Source organism: Dama dama, chromosome 21 (genome assembly GCF_033118175.1).
Source record: "Dama dama isolate Ldn47 chromosome 21, ASM3311817v1, whole genome shotgun sequence".
In the NCBI taxonomy this organism is placed as follows: Eukaryota; Metazoa; Chordata; class Mammalia; order Artiodactyla; family Cervidae; genus Dama; species Dama dama.
The window spans coordinates 25,275,001-25,296,081 of NC_083701.1; the positions used below are offsets into that span (position 1 = coordinate 25,275,001).

The following is a 21,081-nucleotide window of genomic DNA, read 5'->3' on the forward strand; positions in this document are numbered from 1 at the left end:
CTGATGCCAGGAAAATCTGCCAGGTAATTATTTCCTGTATATATTTAAAACAAACAAACAAACAAACCCAAAAGACAGAAAACAGTACTTCTCAATCATTTCCATACAGAGCCCAAACTGAGGGGTGAGAAGTGGAAGAGTTCCTATGTCCAGGGAACTGGTAAAGAATCTCACCATTGTGGGTGGAAAGCATGGAATGAATAGGTAGCTGAGGAAAATGATACTCTTAAAACTTCTACAGAAGAAAAAGAAAGAGGAAAAGGAAACTAAATAAATAAATGGATAAATGACCTCGATGCCATACAAAGTTCCTATCAAGAGACACAGACTCCTGTTTCCTTTGATGTATTTAATTCAGATGAACATTTTTCTTGAGTATAACTGACTGCACATAAGGAATTACAGAAGGTACTTCAAGGAAAAAGAAGGATTTCCTGGCATGAGCATCTAAGTGGGCTTGGGTGACTCTGGAGAAGGGGCAGAGCTCAGGTGGGCAGTCCAGTCCCCTTCCACCTCTGTGCTGTGTCCTTCGGCATGGTGGTCAATCAAACATATCAGATTAAGAATGAGAAAGGAGTTCGTGATGGCCAGTGGCCGCTCCTCACTTCTGGCTTCCCTTCTGCTGCTCACATTTTCTCCCCAAACTATACAGAAGGGAACCTGCAAGTTCATGAGGTACCAAGCAGCATGGTCCTCCTTAGCCAGAGTCTAGAAACCCACAAAAAAGTCTTGCATTGTGTGGTTCAAATTCTATCTGAAATAAGAAAAAGTTAAATGGTGTTTGAAGTACTGAGTGGCCAGCACACTGAGGGCTATTATAGGAGAAAACTGAATATTCTAATGAACGAACCCAGAAGTGGAAATGTCATGGGTTTTTATTGCATACTTGTCAGGCTTATTATAGGGTGGTATATTTGATATAAAAGCTGCCTATCAATTACAAAATCATATGCAAAAAATTCTAAGGGTTTGTATACACTAGACTTACGAGGTATAGAATTCATGTAGTGCCAGAGGCCCCTTGGGACTATCTAAAAGAATATCATTAATTTTTACAGTGTACTTCCATTTCTGGAGCCATTCCAGCACTGGCTTTCTATAAAAATCATTTCTTTAGAATTGTGCTATTTGCTTGTAGCAACATCACAGGAGCAGTAGTGTACCATATGCTGCTACTTAGCAACTTAGTCTGTAAGTCCCAAAGCATGTACTGATTTGAAAATTGAACAGGAATTACAATTGTTGAGAGATACTAAGTAAGCTTGGATTACTAAACTATGCAGGTGCTTGATATTGTATATTGTGTAGGAAAAGGAACAAAACTATATATCTTTTTTCCCCTGCAGATGACTAAAGTCTTATTTATTGTTGCCGAAAGGGGTAAATTGATTAAAATTCCCTAAAAGAATACCTGGTAATGAATTCTTGAACACACCATATTACAGTAAACAAAAGGAATGTTAAGGGTAAAATTTAGTAAAGGCCATTCAATTTATGTAATTTGTGAAGCTTATTCCCTGCCATGGTATGTATTATCTTACATTAGTTGAATTTTTTCAATAGCACATTTTAAAAACATTTTCATATGTGCTGCATTATTAAAAAATAGTTTGCTTCTGGCACACAAACCTGTCATATCTTTACAAAGCACATAAAGTATTTGGAGCTCCTTACTCCTTCATAAATTATCACTGGTATTTAAAACATTCTTGGTAGCTGGACTGAAATATTAAGAAAAATAATGTTGTTTGATTTTAGTCAGGGATTAATAGTATTCATGGTACTTGAATTTAAAAATCTAAAGAGCCAAGTTGTTATGATGTATATGCTTTGAATTTCCAATCCTTTATCCAAAAGTCTTTAAGACGGACATAATGATTCTCCGAAAGGGAGCAGCTGCTTTACAACAGCAATCATTTATTGAGTTTGTGTTTCTACTGTTTCAAACAAATTCAATTAGCCCTTACACTTCAAAACCCTAAAGGCACCAAAGAGATGATACCAGGTTGCTTTCATCTAATAGTAATACTAAACTTGTCAGTACAGTTTTGGGATTGATGGTTAGAAGAAAATTAATAGTAACATTTTTCATTTTTTAATCAAACAGTCCTATTCAGAACTACCTATGGATCTTGGCGGCTACTTAGTTGAATGAATTCAGTTTAAGTAATGATTCTAAACACGAAGCCCAACCTTCCAAAGGTATTCTGAGAGTGATTGACTCTGTTGAATGAAAGGAAATGTAGAACGGCTTTTTGAACTCAGTGATGACCTTCTCATCTGAACAATACTGTATAGTTTCCAGAATGTCTACCAGAGAAGGCAGTGATCATAATAACTTCTAAATGCAAAGTTCACGGAGAGGCAGGCCTGCCTCTGTTTTGAGTTAAACCTGAGACATTTTGTTCTTAGAGAAATTTCAAAGCCCCGTGAAGTGCACCCCTGACATATATATTAGATTTAATTAACTGACAACCACCATGAAGAAAAATAGTTTTATTTCTGTTCTCTATTTCCCCACCCCTCTCAGTTATCAAATGTATTTGGGCGGATATGTGGGCATTGAAAACAACTGTTTTCAATGTTTGAGTTTACACTACAGTTACTGACACATGAAACTCCAGGCTACCAAGGTTTTTACTCTTCCAGAAAAAATATGTTCAAGTCCACAAAATACTCCTGTGAACTCTTCCTCACTTTCATTTATTCATTCATTTATTTTTACTTACAGTATTCTTACATATCATGTTATAGTGGCCCCAGAGGGCAGTTACTATTTTGCTTCAAATACCCACTCTGGATCAAAAGGCCTGGTCTTAAGTATCTAAAAATAAACAGCCAAACATTCACTTTTATAAATGTAACCACTTACATTTTCATCAGACTTTTGTTGTCACTTCTCATGATTAAACACCTTGTCAACCATTCCCAGTGAAATGGATACAGACGTGCCCTTGAAATGTTTCCATAATATCACGTGTTTTGGCTTGAAAGCAGCCATAGAGCACTCTCTAGCTATGGGATTCTGGTGATCAATGTAACATTTTATTGAAATGCCCCAATAGTTGATAATTAAAGCTACCTGTGACATGTGTAGCTTATAATGATTAACTCGTCTACAGTCAGAAGCTCAAATAACCTGCACCTGTAAAGACTTTATTTCCTAAAGGTAAAACAACTGTTTAGGAAAGATCATGCTGGCAAAACAGCTGCTTGCCGTTCTGGAGAGGAAACAAGGTATTATCTTTCAACAAATGCCAACTCTGGGGTTTTATCAGTGCGATCTCATTAACTGGAAACAAGGCTTAAATGCTTTGTTTATAAATTATGATTATTCCTGATTGCGGCAGTTACTGATAGTGCTACTCATTTGCAATGCAACTCTTTGAATTTGTTTAATTACAATTTGAAACAAGGCAGAGAAGATTAATTAACCCACCTGGCTGGCTGGCACATAGTCCTGGCTCGGCTCTGTCATGCTCATATACATGTTCTCACCGTCAAACTGCGAATGAAATAATAGTAAACATTCAGCAAACTTGACTGTGTGCATGTTTGTTGTTGGTTTTTTTTTTTCACCATCAAACTGGAAAACAGTAGCCATAAAACAAAATACTGTGGTTGGAAATATGAAAAATCTGTCACAGCAAGAGAACCATGTCTATTCTTTGATGCTTCTGTTGTCATCTTTCCTGACCCTGGATGTCAGTGATTTGGAGTAATTAGTGCTCTAGTAATTACAGCAAGCAAGCAAGAAATGAATGGTTTCCTTTCATCTGCAATCTGTTTTAAAACAAAATGGCTCATTCTGCGTACCACATATATACATATTGCAGTTCAGCTGTAATGAAGTATTAAATGGATGGCATGATTTCTGAAAGAAAAGGATATGGAAAATATACTAAGGCACAGCTCAACATATTCTGAGTTTGGTTCTCAAAAATGAAAGAGTGCAGAGTTTTCATAATAGACTAAAATTGGCTTCATCACAATAGCCTTACGATTAAAAAATTTTAACTTTATAATAATATTTGAGAAGAGCATGTGACACTACAAGCATGTCTAAGAATGGTAATAACAGTGGATAACAATACAAATATACAGACTCGATGATCACATTTTCCTCTCCGAAGATTTTCAAAGACATAGAATTAATGTAAGTATTACAAATGCATAGAAATCCATATACAAATTCACAAGTTAGGAGCAAGATGGGAGGAGAAAATTCCTAGGGGTAGTTCACATACAAAACTGTAGAAGAGTTCAAGCAACAATAACAACATCAACAACAAACTTTTCATTATTTGGGTTTTTGAAAGCAGTAATCACTCCATTCAGACTTAATCCTCAGCTTAAAAGTGCTATCTTTAGTCACTTGATAAATGGGTAAAGCATTTCCCTTTTAGTTAAAGGAAGAATTTTCCCAAGGAAATAATCAAACGGACTAACACAGGCAGCTTCAAAGAGCTGAGTCTGAATATACGTTCATTGCCAGACTAATTTCAGACATGGGAATTTGAATATCTGGAAGGTTATTTTTCAAGACAGAATAGAGTTAGTGATGGAGGTAGAAGGCGCAGTACTGTGGACATACTTGTATACCATTAGAATAATTATGCTATAGACACAGCATTCCACCACCTGTGAGCTGCTAGCAACAAAATGGACACACCTCAGCTCTGGAACTGGCTCTGGACTGTAGTCAGCAGCACTGGGTGCCCTGAAGATCCACATGAACATGAGCTGTACAGAAAGACCTCCCTAAGGACACTTGAGGCACTCATTAAGTTCAAAGAACAAAAAGATTTCCTCACGCATCATCTTGAAAATATTTATATTTCATGTTATGTGAATAGACGTATCTAAACAGATCTGAAATCACTCATTGAAAGATGTGGTTGTTAGGACAAATCAGAAATAGCACATCCAGAAAAGAAGATCTGGACATTTTAGTTGCTTTGCCATCTGGCTTAGGAGCCCTGAGTCCGATTGACTTACCCACGGTTGGTTTTCCATCAGTCAGGTGAATGCCTTCAACTCAAGATAGTCTAGCTTCAGGGGATCTGCCTGTCACTTCTACCAGCTCAAAACCTAACAAAGAGCATCATTTAGCATTTCTCCACCCCTGCCCACTGTTGGTTTGTTTACAAATGTTTTTAATGTTAAGATGCCAAAGAATCATTTAAAATATGGACAGTTTCTGACTGTAGCAAACTAAACTGAACAGAAGTAGTGAAGTGAATCAAACACCCCTCTGCCTGTGCATATTCTATAAATGTGTTACTTTCCATTTCATCTTCTCTTACTCATTTTCTAAATCTGGTGTCATTTTCAAGCCAACTAAAGCTTTCAAGTTTTGGTTTTAGTCTTTCCAAAATGTGTGCTAATTGAGTATATTCAAGTTACTGCTCTTAAGAACTCTTTCCTCAAAAAAGTATCAGCACTTAAGTAATATTGAGCCAAGGCTGAAACAGCATTTTAAGTAAAAGATACGTTGCTAAAGGAAAAACTATTTTTTTTCAAGTACATTCTATGTATCTGTAACCAGTATTCTTGCCTGGAGAATCCCTATGGACAGAGGAGCCTGGTGGGCCACAGTCCATAGCATCGCAAAGAGTCGGACACAATTAAAGCGACTTAACACGCACACACAACCTACCTGTATTTTTAACTGATATGTATTAAGTGATTTAATCTTCATAACAACAAAGAGTTAGGTATTATTATTATTACCCATAAAGGCAGACAGAAGTAAAGCTAGATATTCAAAGTTACACAGCTACTAAGAGGCAGGGCTAGGATTCAAAGCCAAGAAGCCTGGTTTTACAACACATGCATGTAACCCCCAAAACAAATATAAATATATTCTGAGCCATAAATGATGAGTTAGCTATCAATTCTGAAAATAATGCCAATATATTATCAAAGAAGACTGATGACAGTATCTCAATGATGTTAAGATATTGTACAGAATTTCGATAGTGAAAGTGAAAGTTGCTCAGTCGTGTCCCACTCTTTGCACCCCCATGCACTTTAGTCCATGGAATTCTCCAGGCCAGAATACTGGAGTGGGTAGCCATTCCCTTCTCCAGGGGATCTTAACCAACCCAGGTCATCCACATTGCAGGCAGATTCTTTAACAGCTGAGCCACCAGCTTTCAAAGAAAGCTGAGGCTTTCAAAGAACAAGAGTCCCAGTGAGCTGACAATTTAGTAATCAGGCTGGCAGAATATTCCTGGATGCTTTATAAGTAAGCCTTAAAAGACAGGGAGGCGGTTTGCTGGTTAATTTTATGTGTCAATTTAGCTGGGCCACCAATGTCCAGATGTTTGGACAAATATTCTGGGTGTGTCTATGAGGGTCTTTGGACAAAATTAACATCTCAATTGGTAAAAATAAATAAAGCAGACTGTCCTCCCTACTGTGGGTGGGCCTCATCCAATCAGTTGAATGTCTGAATAAAACAAAAAAGCTGACACTCCTGAATGTAAAAGGGAAATCTTCCTGCCTGACTGCTTGACCTGAACACCTGTCTTCCTGCCTTCAGACTCAAACTGAAACATCAGCTCTTCTGGGTCTCAAGCCTGTCAGCTTTTGGATGGGAACTATATCATTCATTATTGTTTGAATATTTTTTAATGAAGGAAAAAAACCCGAAAAACTCCTGGTCTCCAGCTTCCCAACTACACATCTGGGGACTTCTCAGCCTCCATAATCACATGAGTCAACTCCTTGTAATAAATCCTCCCTTCCTGCCCCTACCACTTCTATTACTATCAAGATATTCACAACTCCTCTGAAAGTTTATCTCTGGAAGACCTGCAATGTAGAGATGCAAAAAGAGATGACCTTGATTTTTTTGCTATGAGAGTGTCTGGCCTCACCACGACCACTCCCTGTGACCCAGTATATGTCATATACATCCACACCTCTTTGTCCGGACTGTCTTCCTCCTCTTGAAATGTTTCTTAGATCCTTCAGTTCCCCTTAGTCAGGGCTGGGCTGTCTCTAGCCTCTGGGCTCCCCAAGGTAGCCCTCTGGTTCCAGGCAGGTTTTATTATTGGGGGTTTAACTCCCTAGGGCTGTGAGCTACCAGAAGATAGTACACATCCTGGTAATCTTTAGTGTCCTTATGGCTTAGGGATAGCACCTAAAAAGTCTTCAGGAAATGTATAATTAACAAAAATTAAACTGTATTTGCTTGATTGCATAGATCCCCTTCCGACAGAAGGCAGTGACTTGAAAGGAGGGAGAATATTCAGCTTTTAGAAAATGGTTTGAAGGCTTCTAAATGCGAACAATTCATAGTTTTACAGTAGATTAAAACTGGAGCAGAATTACAATAGGAGCACAAGCTCTTACAAATTAAAAAAAAAGGTACAGAAATAGCCAAGACAGCAATACTTAAATGCTGGAACCTGTTCTTCCTCAAGATTTTTATTCAATTAAAAAACATGTAGATTGACCAAGAATCAAGAGATCTCAGTGTAAATTAACTTAAGGCCTCTTTCCGAAGAATTCTGAGTTACCAAAGATACACGTATGTCAAAACAAGCCTGGTCATTCCTCTTTGTGTTTGGACAAACACTTGCGCCCAAGAAGAAAAATAAGCCAGAATTCCAGTGCCCCAGCCCACTCTCTCCCCACAAGACCCCTATCAGGTTAACATCATCCTTGTACTTTTTACAGCTCCACCCAACCACACCCTGTCCAGGAGCTGGCTCCAGGGATCTAAACAGATCTTGTGCTGATGCAACATTCTTAGAATGCCTCCATGTCTTGGGTTTATATCAAGTTGCCATCTGAAGTTGAATTATAGTGAATGGAGTCCCAGAATTTCAGTCTTAGAACCCAAAGGTGTCATGTCTGAACCCCTGGAGTTATGACTAAAGAAAGACTTCTTATTGGTCATGTAGTCCATCTGGGTACAGAATCAAAGTCTAGATTTCTAGTAGAAGAGTTTTTCATTATGACATACTGCTTTATACTCCATCACCCATTATAAGTGAGAGATAAGACTCCACGGCTACTGTTTTAAACTCCATCACAAATAATAGGTGGGGGACCAACCACAACGCTTTGTGTGTGGCTCGTTTGCATGCCCCGCAGTCTAAAAGGCAAAGTATTCGCATTATTACACTAATGACCCCAGTTCACTTCATCTGGACCACATATTAGATAAACCTTATTCATAATTGTTGCAATAATATTCTTTTATTAAAAATAATTAACTGCATTTCCTTACTCCTTGCATTTGTCACAGCTATTATTTTTAGAATTTAGCTGAATTTAGGCATTATAACTTTTCAAAATACATCTAAGCATCCTAGGACTTTTAATTTCTGTGTATTCTCAATTTAAAACCTGAAGCAAAGTTTGAAGGAATAAATAGGCTGACTTATTTAAATCTAAATGTAAATGGCATCAACTCAGGATTAGCCTTTCTGACCAAGTGCTTTAGACTCTTTCTCGTGTTTTTATTTCAAAGCACCAGGGGATGCAATCACATAAAAAGTCATTCATAATCTTCCACTACAGTTTTTAAAAATTGTTTTCAGAGGATATTAACCAAACCCATAATCCCAAAGAGCTTTTCAAACTAGGTAGTTATTATTTCTTCTATTTAAAACTGAAAGTAGACATCCAACACCGTCTGAACATAGTAAACGATGAGCAGAAATGAGTAATATTAGGCTCCCAAAACCACTAAACATAAGAAAAATCAAAGTTAGAATATGAAGTATAAATCAATCATTGGCAGTGGTAGAGCAAATGGAATCTTTTTAGGGAAACCATTAGAAGAAAACCAGAAAACTGCTGCTGGGGAAGAATGGGGGGCCTCATGGGATTCATGAACAGTATTGCATTGTATCCTGTGTAAAAGTGAAAACCTTACATTTCTGGGTGTTTTCTGGAGGAATATTGGATACTTTGTTTTTTTTTTTAAAGAAGCTAAAAATGGAAATGTTTATAACAGGGAGTTAATATGACATTTCTTAGAAGACTATAAATCATTATAAGACAGGGCAATATCCTCAAAATAAAATATCCAGTTTTGTATTACTTGGCTCAATGTGAGATTAAAAATCATCTTTTTTTTTTTTTTTTTGGTAATGAAAGAAATAGTTTAAGTTTGGTCAATGAAATCAAAGACCTCTGCTCTTTCCTGTAGAGCGAAGCATTCTGAAAGCTGTAGCATAATGTGAAGGGTGGGAACAGGCGCTGAGCCCAGCTGTCACCACCGTTCACACGCAGAGTAACGTGTAGCCAATACAAATAGACTGAGGTGAGCTCCGAGCTTCCTAGGCATCCTCCATTCTCCAGGAACAAGGTCAGGAGACCCTGGAGAGGGAGTGTGTGTTTATTTATCTTCCAGTTCCAAGGCTGACCGTGGAAATGTGAGAGGGGCTGAGGCAGCCCGCCTCCATGCCGAGCGAACTGAATGAAACTGGCACTGTGCACCGGGGCCTGGAAAGTGCTCCCGGGCCCTGAAGGGAGACCTGCAGCGCACAGCCCGTCAACACCCGGAGAAAAGGAAGCAACTGCTGCCGGGGCCTTGAACGGATGTGCGTGCCAACCTGGGGGCACAGAGCTGAACCACGAAAGAGAGACCCCTCTTGGTTGGCTCCTGCCACTTGACCTTGAGTGGGAAACACTCTGCTGCAGATCTGAATGGCATGGAGAGGAAATATGATCTGGGCAGAGTGGCAGCTTGACGACTTGGCCACTGGAGGGGGAAAGAGAGGATATCACCTCCACAAGGGCAACACTAGACCCACCACTTAAGAATCTGAGCTGTGTTTGGGAACTGAATCAATACTCTCATCTTTGTCCTAATGATTCATTTATTTGGGGAAGAACTGTGTATCATGTTTCTGTTGTTAACTTTAATAACTGACATTTTCAGTAACAGTACTATGCATTTATCTTGATCCTATCCTCATAGATGCTGTCCTACACCAAGGCCCAATGTCATGGTAGCAACTATCTCCATCTGCTGTTAACGGTATGGCTACAATGCAATGTTTGTTTGCTTTTTTAGGCAACACAGCAAATTTATTAACTCAAATGTACTCTGTATTATTTTAAGTGGCACACTTGAAGTCACACTTAATGGCTCCACACTTACGATAGTCATGCCATCATGATTCAGAACAGTTTTAACCTCTATGGGCACTTTCTAACCACATATTAAGCCATTTAATTTTTGGAACAGCTGTAATATGGTGACTACTGTTAATCCCATTACAGATGACAAAACTAAGACACAGAGGAGTTAAGTAACCTGTCTGTGATGGATCCAGTCACATGTCCCCCAGGCCTGCACAGCCTGCCTGATCCTCAGGCCTTGGCCACTGGCTTTTAATTTCACAGTTCTCATGGAAATAAAAGTCCTCAGGCTCTCCATTCCTACTGCCAATACAGTACAGCTAGAGGTGCCCCAAATCCACGCCAACTGATATCAAGAGGCCCTGCCTGCCGCAGGGTCTGTGCAGAAGAGCTGTAACGCACCTCAAGAGCTGGGTAGCTACTGCGCGGTGGAGAGCATCAGCCCATGGAGTCCCTGTGGCCTCTTCAGAGAAGACCCTTTGGCCCAACAACCAGCAGTGGTCTGCTGCAAAGCTGCTACAGCTTAGAAGCACACACCATGTTTTGTTCTTCCCACCTCCCTGCCGTGGTCCTTTCCCTCTCACTTTGGATTCCCTGGACTTGCACTCCTGGTGTTAACATGCAAGCGTTCATTATGGGCTCTCCTTTCCGGGGCGCCTGGACCAAGACAGTGCCAGGTGAATGGCCCAAGGTTAGTTAAGTAACAGCTCTTAACTAATGCTACATTTCATCCTGTCTTTACTGTCTTTATTACGCTTCCATTATATTATTGAGTCATTTAGTTCTATTTTAAATGTCTATGCAGTGACAGAAACAAATTTATGAAATAGTAATAAACAGAAGAACCAAGATTTTTCAATATCATGAAAATATCACTCAGACGGTAAAAGCATCTGCCTACAATGACAGAGATCCAGGTTCAATCCCTGGGTCGGGAAGATCCCCTGGAGGAGGCAGTGGCAATCCAGTACTCTTGCCTTGAAAATCCCATGGATGGAGGAGACTGGTAGGCTACATACAGTCCATGGGGTCGCAAAAAGGCGGATACGACTGAGTGACTTCACTCTCACTTTCACGCAAATTTCGAGAAAAATCTCACTAATCCCAAACTCCCAAACTCAAAGAAATCCATTTTCATTATACATTATTTAAGAAAGAAAAGAATGTGTGGATAGAAGCTTAGCTGTCACTCCAAATCCATCCTGGTGCACTTAGTGGAAATAACTTTAACTAAATCATGAAAACATACTTGATCCATGACACTAGTGTCTGATTATCAATCAGGAGCAATGATTTCTGATCCCATGTAGGACTCTTGTTTTTAAAATGAATTTCTAAGTAACCTGAATTTCTATAAAACAAAAAGCTATAAAACTATACCATGTCACTGAGACTCAGTGCAGTTTCAAATGATTGGTTCAGAACACTCCTCTGACTTATGTTGTAGACAAGTTTTTCCGAATCCGTGGGCTAAGAGAACAATTCGAGAAGTACATTCAAACTTGCTGGCAATCCTTACCTAAGCTCACTATTTCCACATCGTATCAGCTCTCACCTCATTAACCACAGTACCTAAATCCTGCATAGACCTGGAATGAAAAGTATGAAAGTCATTTTTTGGGGGGCTGCCTCTTTTATTTCCAGTATTCCTTTTAAAGCACAGTGAACATTCTTCAGTCTCTGACACACAGAGGAAAAGGTGAGACTATTTTTCACACATGTTTGGTCTGGAAGAACATGCTCTGTTCAAAACAAGAAAAATGTGAGACTGGAAGTTCAGAACATTGAGAAGGTTCTGGGACTTAAACGACAGATGTAGAAAAAGATTAACAGAGAAGTTGTATTTAGAATGCAGATACGTAACAATTCAGTGGGATGAAACCTTCTTTAAAAAAGAGTTGAAGTAAAACAATTATTGAATAATTTTGAGATTAAAAGTGAGGGAACCAAATAAAAATACAAATAGGAAGGTACAGAGTTATTAAGATGGAGATTCTCACTTCCCTATTATTATTACTCAGAAAATAACACTGAGACTAAATATAACAATGATGTTACAGGAATAGACTTCTGGTCATTAAAATCTCCTAATGGTAGGACAGGTGTTGAAATATATTTTGGTATATTCAGGGTAAACCTGACCAATTAAAAACATAAGAAGTTCAGTTTAGATCTACTCCATTTCCCTTTTGAGATCATATATAATTTTTTTTTTTCAGGCTCCAGAGAGTGTCTCTTTTCTGAATGAAAACATACTGACATTTTAAAGAACTGGATTAAATCTTTCAAGTCACTGAGTATAAATCTGTCCATTAGGAATGGAAACAAAGCTCTGGATCTTTCCCTTTAAGGAACTTGAGAAGTTACTCAATCCATTTGTTTTATCAAAAGGAGAAGAATTTCTGAATTTTCTTTGAGATTTCAAATGCTATATAGGTATATTTATTTTGATATCATCTTCTTTGATATTTAACCCATGATTCCATGTAGCTTTCCCTGCTGACTTATCATATCTTATGAAGATTATGACATAATTTTCCTTGCTTTAGCTTAAGACTTCATGCATAAGATGTGACCTTCCCAAGGCATATTCATTACCTGTATTTTGAGTTTTCTTATTGTCTTCATGTTTACAGTGGTTCTAACTATCCCCCTAGGTTATATTTCCACTCCCATTTGAATTTTCTTTTTTCTTTTTTTGGTAGCATTTTCCCAAATAGTCATCCTCTCTTTGGACAACATCCTTCTTATAGCATCATACAGTGCCAGAAACATGTCTAACCCGAAACAGGAAGTCTTGCTGGAAATTGCAAGCCTGCTTCCACTCAAAGCCTTATTTATACTACATGGTGAGAAGAGACTGGTTTCTCTTGTTTTACTTTCTAAATGGCACCATATGAGGCGCTTTTGCTAAAAAATTGCAAGACTGTCAGCACATGGTACTGTCAGGGGTGCACCATCTAGCATGGTCTTACAGTAAATGTAATGGTAACCAACACAGTCCCAGACAAAAATGTGGTACTCATTCATTCAGTCATTCAACAAATGCTCCTTTTGCACCTGCTGTGTGCCAGGCCCTGTTCACAGTGACAGCAGCTAATATTTACTTTATACTCACTGTGTGCTAGGTGCACACATGCATTCACTCATTTAATCCTTACAACAGCCCTGTGAGGCAGGTAGTATTCATGTCCTTTGACCAATAAGGAAATTGAGCCTTAAAGAAGTAGGTCACTTGGGGTAGAGCAGAGGCTCAATTTCAGGTCTGTTTGAAGACAGAAAAGTACTTACTAGTACTAGTACTAGAAGAGGATCAATCAACATGGTATCCCAAAGTGAGTATAAAATTAATGAGTATCAAAATCAATTCAACAACTACCAGGACAGCAGACTTTATTATTTCAGTGACAATATTTACTTAATGACAATGGAATAATGTACTTTATTCCACAGTCAATTCTAATGGGATCAGAGCAGTTACTCGAGGCAGAAAGTGTATTAGGAAGATTACGTGCATGCTAAGTCACTTCTAAACTCTGGGAGTTGGTGATGGACAGGGAGGCCTGGCGTGCTGCAGCCCATGGGGTCGCAAAGAGTCAGACACGACTGAAAGACTGAACTGAACTGAAGTCACTTCAGTCATGTCCGACTCTTTGCAACCCTATGAATGTAGCTCACCAGGCTCCTCTGTCCATGGGATTCTCCAGGCATGAATACTGGAGTGGGTTGCCATTTCCTTCTTCAGGGAATCTTCCCTACCCAGGAATCAAACCTGTCTCTTACAGCTCCTGCACTGGTGCTGGCAGGCAGGTTCTTTACCACTAGTGCCACCTGGGAAGCCCCACAGAATTGAATAATTCAGAGCGAGGTTCAAAACTCATGTTTGCCACTCAATAGCTATGAATTTAGGAGGATATAGCCTCTGTGAGCTTCAGTGGCCAAGTCACAGGATTGTCATGAAGACCAGAACTGCTAGGGGAAATGCCTGGCACAACATCCATGACTAACTGATTCTCAAAGTTAGTCCCTTACCTTTCTGTTCACTGCTAGACTAAGCCAGACTAAGTACACTAAGTAGTAGAAAGAAGTAGTCTTTCTTCAACTCCACTTTCAATGCTCCCTAAGGTTTTCAAGACAAATTCCAACTACTTAGTTCAGAACACAAGGTCCTTCATGATATGAACAGCGATGTCACTTATTTATGGATGGTGCCCAACTCTATATGGCCAGTGTCATGCCAGTATTAAATGTTTTTAACACCACTCCTGTCTACAACTCTTGTCACTACTGACATACGACCAGCAAACTCCCGCCTATGTTCCTCCCCCTTGTTCCCTCTGCCTGGAATACCTTTCCACCTCCTAGTCCATGTGAGTTCTTGCCCTATTTTCTAGTAATAAGATGGTCACAAAATTGATAGGCCAACTTGGAACACTTCTAAAAGTGAAGGGACATACTAAAACTAATTATGATTAAACAATAGGCATAAATGTGATTCTCCCAGACAAGAAACATCTTCCCGTCAGAAGGTAAGCCTTCCCTAAAGCCACTTATGATCTAGGGTCCCTTCTCTGTGCCTCAGTAAGTTCACTACAGCATCACATGCTTATTGCAGCCTGTATCTCATTGTGCTGGCACTGTTCTATGCTACCTGTCTCCTATACCAGACTATGAACTATTAGAGGGCAGGGACATTCCTATTTACTTTTCTATCCCCAGTACTTAACATTTGCCAAGCACACAGAATTTACTGTTAACACTAAACAAACGATTAAAAAAATTCAGTGCAACATTGTGAAAAGTGAAAGCATTTTAGGTACCTCACCATTCTGCTATTATGCAGTAATATTTATTCCATGTGCTTTCATTTCCAAATCAATTTCTATCCATGAAAATAACTGATCCTCCAGGGGCACTGGAAAAAAGCTTTTGTAAACCAGATCACATTTCAGTTTTCCATCTCTTCCTGTTTTATAGGGACCGAATTTTTTTCAGTAACTCTAGTTTGGTTAGCGTGAAAAGAAGTTCATTTTATGAGCACTTAGCTAATAGTGAAAACCTTCATGGCACCAAATAGACAAGCCCAGTTCCAGTAAGCAGACTGTGCCCATGCTGTCCCAGATCAAGCTAGTTTATTTTTTTCACGCTGATGTCAAGCTGCTGGTGAGAAGCTTTGCTCTCTGCATCATCTCCAAATCTATGAAAAGTAAAAGTGTTAGTCGCTCAGTTGTGCCCCACTCTTTGCGATCCCATGAACTGCATGCAGCCCACCAGGCTCCTCTGTCCATGGCGTCTTCCAGGCAAGGATACTGGAGTGGTTTGCTATTTCCTTCTCCAGGGGATCTTCCCAACCCAGGGACTGAACCAGGGTCTCCTACACTGTGGGCAGAGTCTTTATCGACTCAGCTACCAGGGAAGCCCAAATCTATACCAGCAAGCTAGTGAAAAGCTGATTGGATTGGCAGACAGAGTGCAGTTCATTCCTCCCTTTTACTGTGTGGCTTTTCAGTAATTCGGAGTCTCTTGTTCCCTTGCAGGTATGGCAGAATAGAGGCAGAATTTAGGAGAGATTCCACCATGAACTGGATTTGAAATAAGAAGAATCAGATGGGAGTCTTGGTTATCACACTTCCTAGCAGACTCCTCTGGGGAATGAGAGTAAGAACTACACTTTCTTTGTGCAAGTATTTCAAATTGGGAAAGCATTTGTAAATTTAAAGCACTAAACATACAATCCCTGTGCTACCTTCTGGAAATTACAGTACTTCCCTTCTCATGGCAAGTTCATGTGATTGTTTTCATCATTTACTGGAAAGATCAATAGGCAGAAAGAGTGCAGAATCAGGTTAAATATGCCCTAAATTAACTTATGGAAAGGTCTTTAATATGGAAGATGATATGAGGACATTATTTTTATCACTATATACAAAAGTGCAGAGTCCTACCTTAAATATTAGGTAAAAGAGAAGCAAAGGAGTGCAAAACAGTAAATAATAGTGTAATTACCAAATACATGAAAACTTTGTAGAGCACCATGTGTATGTATGTGCAAATATATGTGTACACACATTTTTTATATATGTACATATTTATTGTATTTGTGTACAGAATATTTTTCTCATGAAATGTTTTTTATTTGGTTTTTATTTATTTTAGGCTATGTAAGGGAGATGCTATTATGGTAAAATATATCAAAACCTGCTATACAAAATTGCAAGAGAAACTGTCTGAAAATGCAAAGCATTACTGAATTGTTCTCTTAATTCATAGAGAAAATATTACCCAGTCATAGTAAGCTACATCATATCATATTCACAAAAATTGCTTCAGGCAGATTTATTGTCATAAAATGAAAATTTCGGGCAGTTTTTGGCATAAAAACGTAATGCTATACTTAAATATTAAATATATAATAGTATAATATAAGATGCTATAGATTTTCCATAACATCTTATTTTCCATAGCTTATTAGCTTCATACATTTAATTATCCATAAGATAACAATGACCTGTATTTTATAGAACTATATATAACAATTTTTGCTCTAGTCCAACAACTGCATAACCCAGTTAGATATTTAATCTGTTTCACTAATCAGTTAATGTTCTTTATAATGCTCACATCAAAGAAATTATGTAATCTCTACTACTCTGTAACCTTTAATTTCACTTTCTGTAAGAAGCATTACATTATTAATATCTTTTGCACATTTTATACTTGCTATGAAAAATTCTGGCATAATATACTTTTATAACCATTAAGTAAATTAATATTAATGCTAGATTAAGTAGTTTCAGGATTTTTTGTTTGAAATGTCTTCTGAATAGTTCTGAGGGGAATGTACATGTTTTATATTAATATATATGTAATGAGTCTTGTCTCCAAGACATCCTTCAATGTAACTTGAGACATTAAACTTGAAACAAATAATTTAAACATATACTGAAATAAGAGTAGGATGGAAACTAAACATTAGAGCAAATCAAATTATTTAACAGATTTTAACATTAAAGCAGAAATGATGCTGCTTTTTCTTCAGAGGTAACCCAACCTTCCTCAGAAAGTTAAATTATAGTGCCTACACCCCATTCCACATAATTAGGCAACAAAGCTCTGTGGACACATGACAGGAAAATATCCCACATCTAACGTTTAAAATCCATATTTTACAATATCCTTACAGCATACCATTTGTGGGCAGTGAAACTGCATTTGTAATAATCCATTTATATCAGTGATTCCAAAAGCTAATGGGGCTTCTCAAAAAATGTACACTCAAACCTGTATGTAAAATTTTAAAACTGTACTTTTTTTTTAAACAGGAGAAAACCAAATTTAATTACTTATGTATATATGTATAGGACCTCCACAAAGATATGAGACTCAAAGGCAGCCAGTCAGAGGAGACTTACACACCACCCAGAGCTAAGAAAAGTGATAGGGATCTAGGGCTTGAAAGGGGAAAAAGGCAATTCATAGGAAGAGAAGAAGCGCAGACATCTGGTACATAAAAGTTAAACTATACTTTTTAAAACAGTGTGCTTTCACTCTGATTCTTGAAAAGAAAAACGATTGTGGATGTGCATTTTTAGGAAAGCCAATGAGACTCCATGCTTTTTATCCATTAGCAGTTACTGTTTTCAGTCAAATGTTCTTTAAGGTGAGAGGCTGATTTAATGAATGGTTTCCATAATGACAACTACATCAACCATATAGTTCGGCAATTCCATTATTTAGATGGTTATCTGACATTTCCTTTGATATTTTTGTATTCAACATTTGTTTTGATTTTTTTTTTCAATTGCTTGGCTCATTCTATTTAATAATATGATAGATATACAGTGAATGGGGGGTAGTTCCTAACTGGGGGCGAGTCTGTCCCCGTTTTTGATTGTTATGACTGAGGGTTGCTGCTGGACCTAGCAGATAGGGACCAGGGCTACCTCTGAACCTCCTGCAATGCACAGGACAGCCCACGGGAGAGAACTACCCAGCCCCAATGTCAACCGTTCTGCTCTCGAGAACCCAGGCCTATGGAATGTGTTGAGTTTGAGGTTTTGGTCATTTTCATGGTAAACTGGAAATGAGAAATAAGATTCACTACAAAATGACTCATTAAAAGTAACAAAGGTAACTAACTCAAATTCTAAATCAATTTACAAGTCTTAAAAAAAAAATTTAGATATAGCCTAAACTCTGTGAGCTGGTGATGGAGAGGGAAGCCTGGCATGCTATAGTCCATGGGGTCGCAAAGAGTCAGACATGATTGAGTGACTGAACTGACTGAAACAGTCTGTATGATACAATGTAACTGCCCATCTCTTAAAGGGCTGACAGCAATATTCCAGGCACTTTGGGTATGGTGTTCAAGAGTTAAAGAGCCCTCCTCATTCCATGCTTACAATTCAATTACTGGAAAATAAACATACGCCATATTACTTAAACTTTGGAGCTATAATTACTGTAAGTAACTACTGGATAACAAAATAAATTCTTCAAACTACACATTAAAACTTCCACTTGTCATTAATCTAAAACTAAGAGAAATTACTGATTTGTTATTTAGGATTCTGTTTATCTTTTCATGCACGAAACTAACTATTTGCTTGCAAAACATTGCATCTTCATTAAAACCATTAATATTCTGAGTAGATGGCAGTACTCATTTTATTAATGAAAATGGAATTTCAATACTGTGTTTCATGCAGTTCTTAGGACAATGAATATTCCCACATGATGTTATCTGTCTAAAAGGGTTCTCTATACTAACCCAAAGCAGTTACATCTAATTCATAGTATTCATTATTTTTCAAGCATTCTTCCTGGATATCAAATAGGCATTTATAGTATTCTTTGATAAATATGTATATAATATGTGTATATAATATTGTTGGGAGAGTGTAGATGCAATTTGCCAAACCCTGTCTTCCCCAAATACTGTTATATTTTAAAACAATAAAAGCCACCTCTTCAATTTTTCTAAGAAAGGAGAGTCTGTGACCAGGTTATCTTCTTCAAAAGCAAGAGCAAATAATCTAAAATTAGTTAATAAGTCCCCTAACTTTGTAAATACTCCATATATTTTAGGCAGTATGTTTACCTCCCAAACGTGACTTAATTGGTTAATAAAGTTATGAGTTTTGGTCACTTGATGTGGTGTTAGGCATTGAGGGACATTCAGGGACATTCAGAGCAGCTAAGGGAAGTCAGTGAGGGATTTTACATGGCCCCAGGCAATTCCAAAGTAGATGATCAGTGGATGTGCAGTGGACAACTGGAAGTCAGAAAGGACAACCCAGGGCTATTCCGGTTTGAGTGGAATCAGAAGACACAGCAGGTCAGAATCAGAAGTGTTCAGGGAAAACATCTACATTAGGCAAAACTCTGGGAGGAGTTGGTCTGGGTCCCTCACATCTTAAAATGGTAAACACTCTGTGCTGCTGGGGTCCACCTAGCAGACTGGTTCAGTAACTTTAATGAAGAAGGCAAGGAATATATATGCAAAGTGCTCTGATAATCTTAGAGGAAATAAACTACCTGTATGTTTATAAATATTTATTGCTATTCCATCCCAGATAGAAAAGTATACATTAATAGTCTTGCTTTTTTATAAACAGTGTATTGTTAGCTTTAAAAATGGCTGATTCATATCAATGTATGACAAAACCCACTGGAAAAAAAAAATAATAATAAAAAAAAAAAAAAAAGGATAACCAACTAGGACCTACATGGAAAAAAAAAAAAAAAAGAATAAACTTTGCTTTTTAGAGCAGTTTTAAGTTCACAGCAAAACTGAGTAAAAAGCACAGCGTATTCGCACAGAGCCCAACCCCACACACACCTGCACGGCTTCCCCCACTTTTGATATCCCCCACCACAGTGGTACATTTGTTACAAGTGTTGAACCTACATTGACACATCATTATCCCCCAAAGTACACAATTTATATTAGGGTTCATGCTTGGTGTTGGGCAAGTGCACAATGACATGTATCCACCACTACAGGATTACACAGAAAAAGAGCTATATTGATGCCTTTTTGTTTAGCATTTTTTTGTCAGTACAATTAGAGTTAAGAGGATTCTTTTTAGCCAGTACTGCCTCTATCTACCTCCCAAAAGTACTATTGATAAAAATAAACACCCTAGTCTAAGCTTCTACTGGTAGTCCTTAGCACACTAAGAATGAGTTGAATTTTTCTTAAATTAACGTTAGGGAGGAGTTATGGAAAATGATATGCCTATTTAATGCTCTGCTCATTTGACATGGTATCTTTCCAGAAATATCTCTAAGTAGATTCAGGATTTTTCATGGATTAAAATGTCAGCAGTTGATTTCACAGAGGCAAATACCACAATTAGACTTCTTCTACTGTCTCATATTCAAACTGAATTTCTGGGAACATTTCCAACTAGCCCCAACAGTCTTTCTAGATTAGTGACCAGGAATGTTGCAACTGACTAAATTTATATCATTTGAGCAAAAACTTCCATTTGTGTTTCAGGCTATGTTGATACAGAAAAAGTACAGAATTGGCAATTATCCTGTTAATTTGATGAACATGGACAGCCATACTAGCTATTTCAAACCACTAAATAGAATTTTTTTGTCTCAATGATCTACTTTGTTAACCAGATAACTGCCAAGACTCCAGCTTCATTCTGTTCTATATAAAATTACAATTTCTCAGCATCTGTGATATCAGCTACTTAAGGGAAATATATGGGTAAATGTATTGGATGGAAATGTATGGATATTTTTGCATTGAAGCTGTATTTCTTACTCTATAGTGATAAAGTAGCATGGAACACAGAGAGAACACAGTTATGGCTTTTTTTTTATTCTGCATCTCAAATAGTCAGTATTAAAAGTATATTAAAAAAAAAAGTATATTAAAAAGCAATATGACATCATGGCTACAATCAATAGCTTTGGAACCAGCCATGCTTGAATTCAAATGCTGGTTCTGCC

General features: G+C 37.9%; 1 protein-coding gene across 2 annotated transcripts in view; it reads right to left on the bottom strand.

Moving 5' to 3' along the window:
• The window catches only part of TOX (thymocyte selection associated high mobility group box), a 302,584-nt gene that overhangs the window by 157,006 nt on the left and 124,497 nt on the right, over positions 1–21,081 (bottom strand). For both annotated transcript variants that reach the window (XM_061123355.1, XM_061123356.1), the window contains exon 2: positions 3,440–3,505. In XM_061123355.1, coding sequence (XP_060979338.1) covers positions 3,440–3,505 — 66 coding nt within the window. The remainder of the gene's footprint in view (positions 1–3,439; positions 3,506–21,081) is intronic.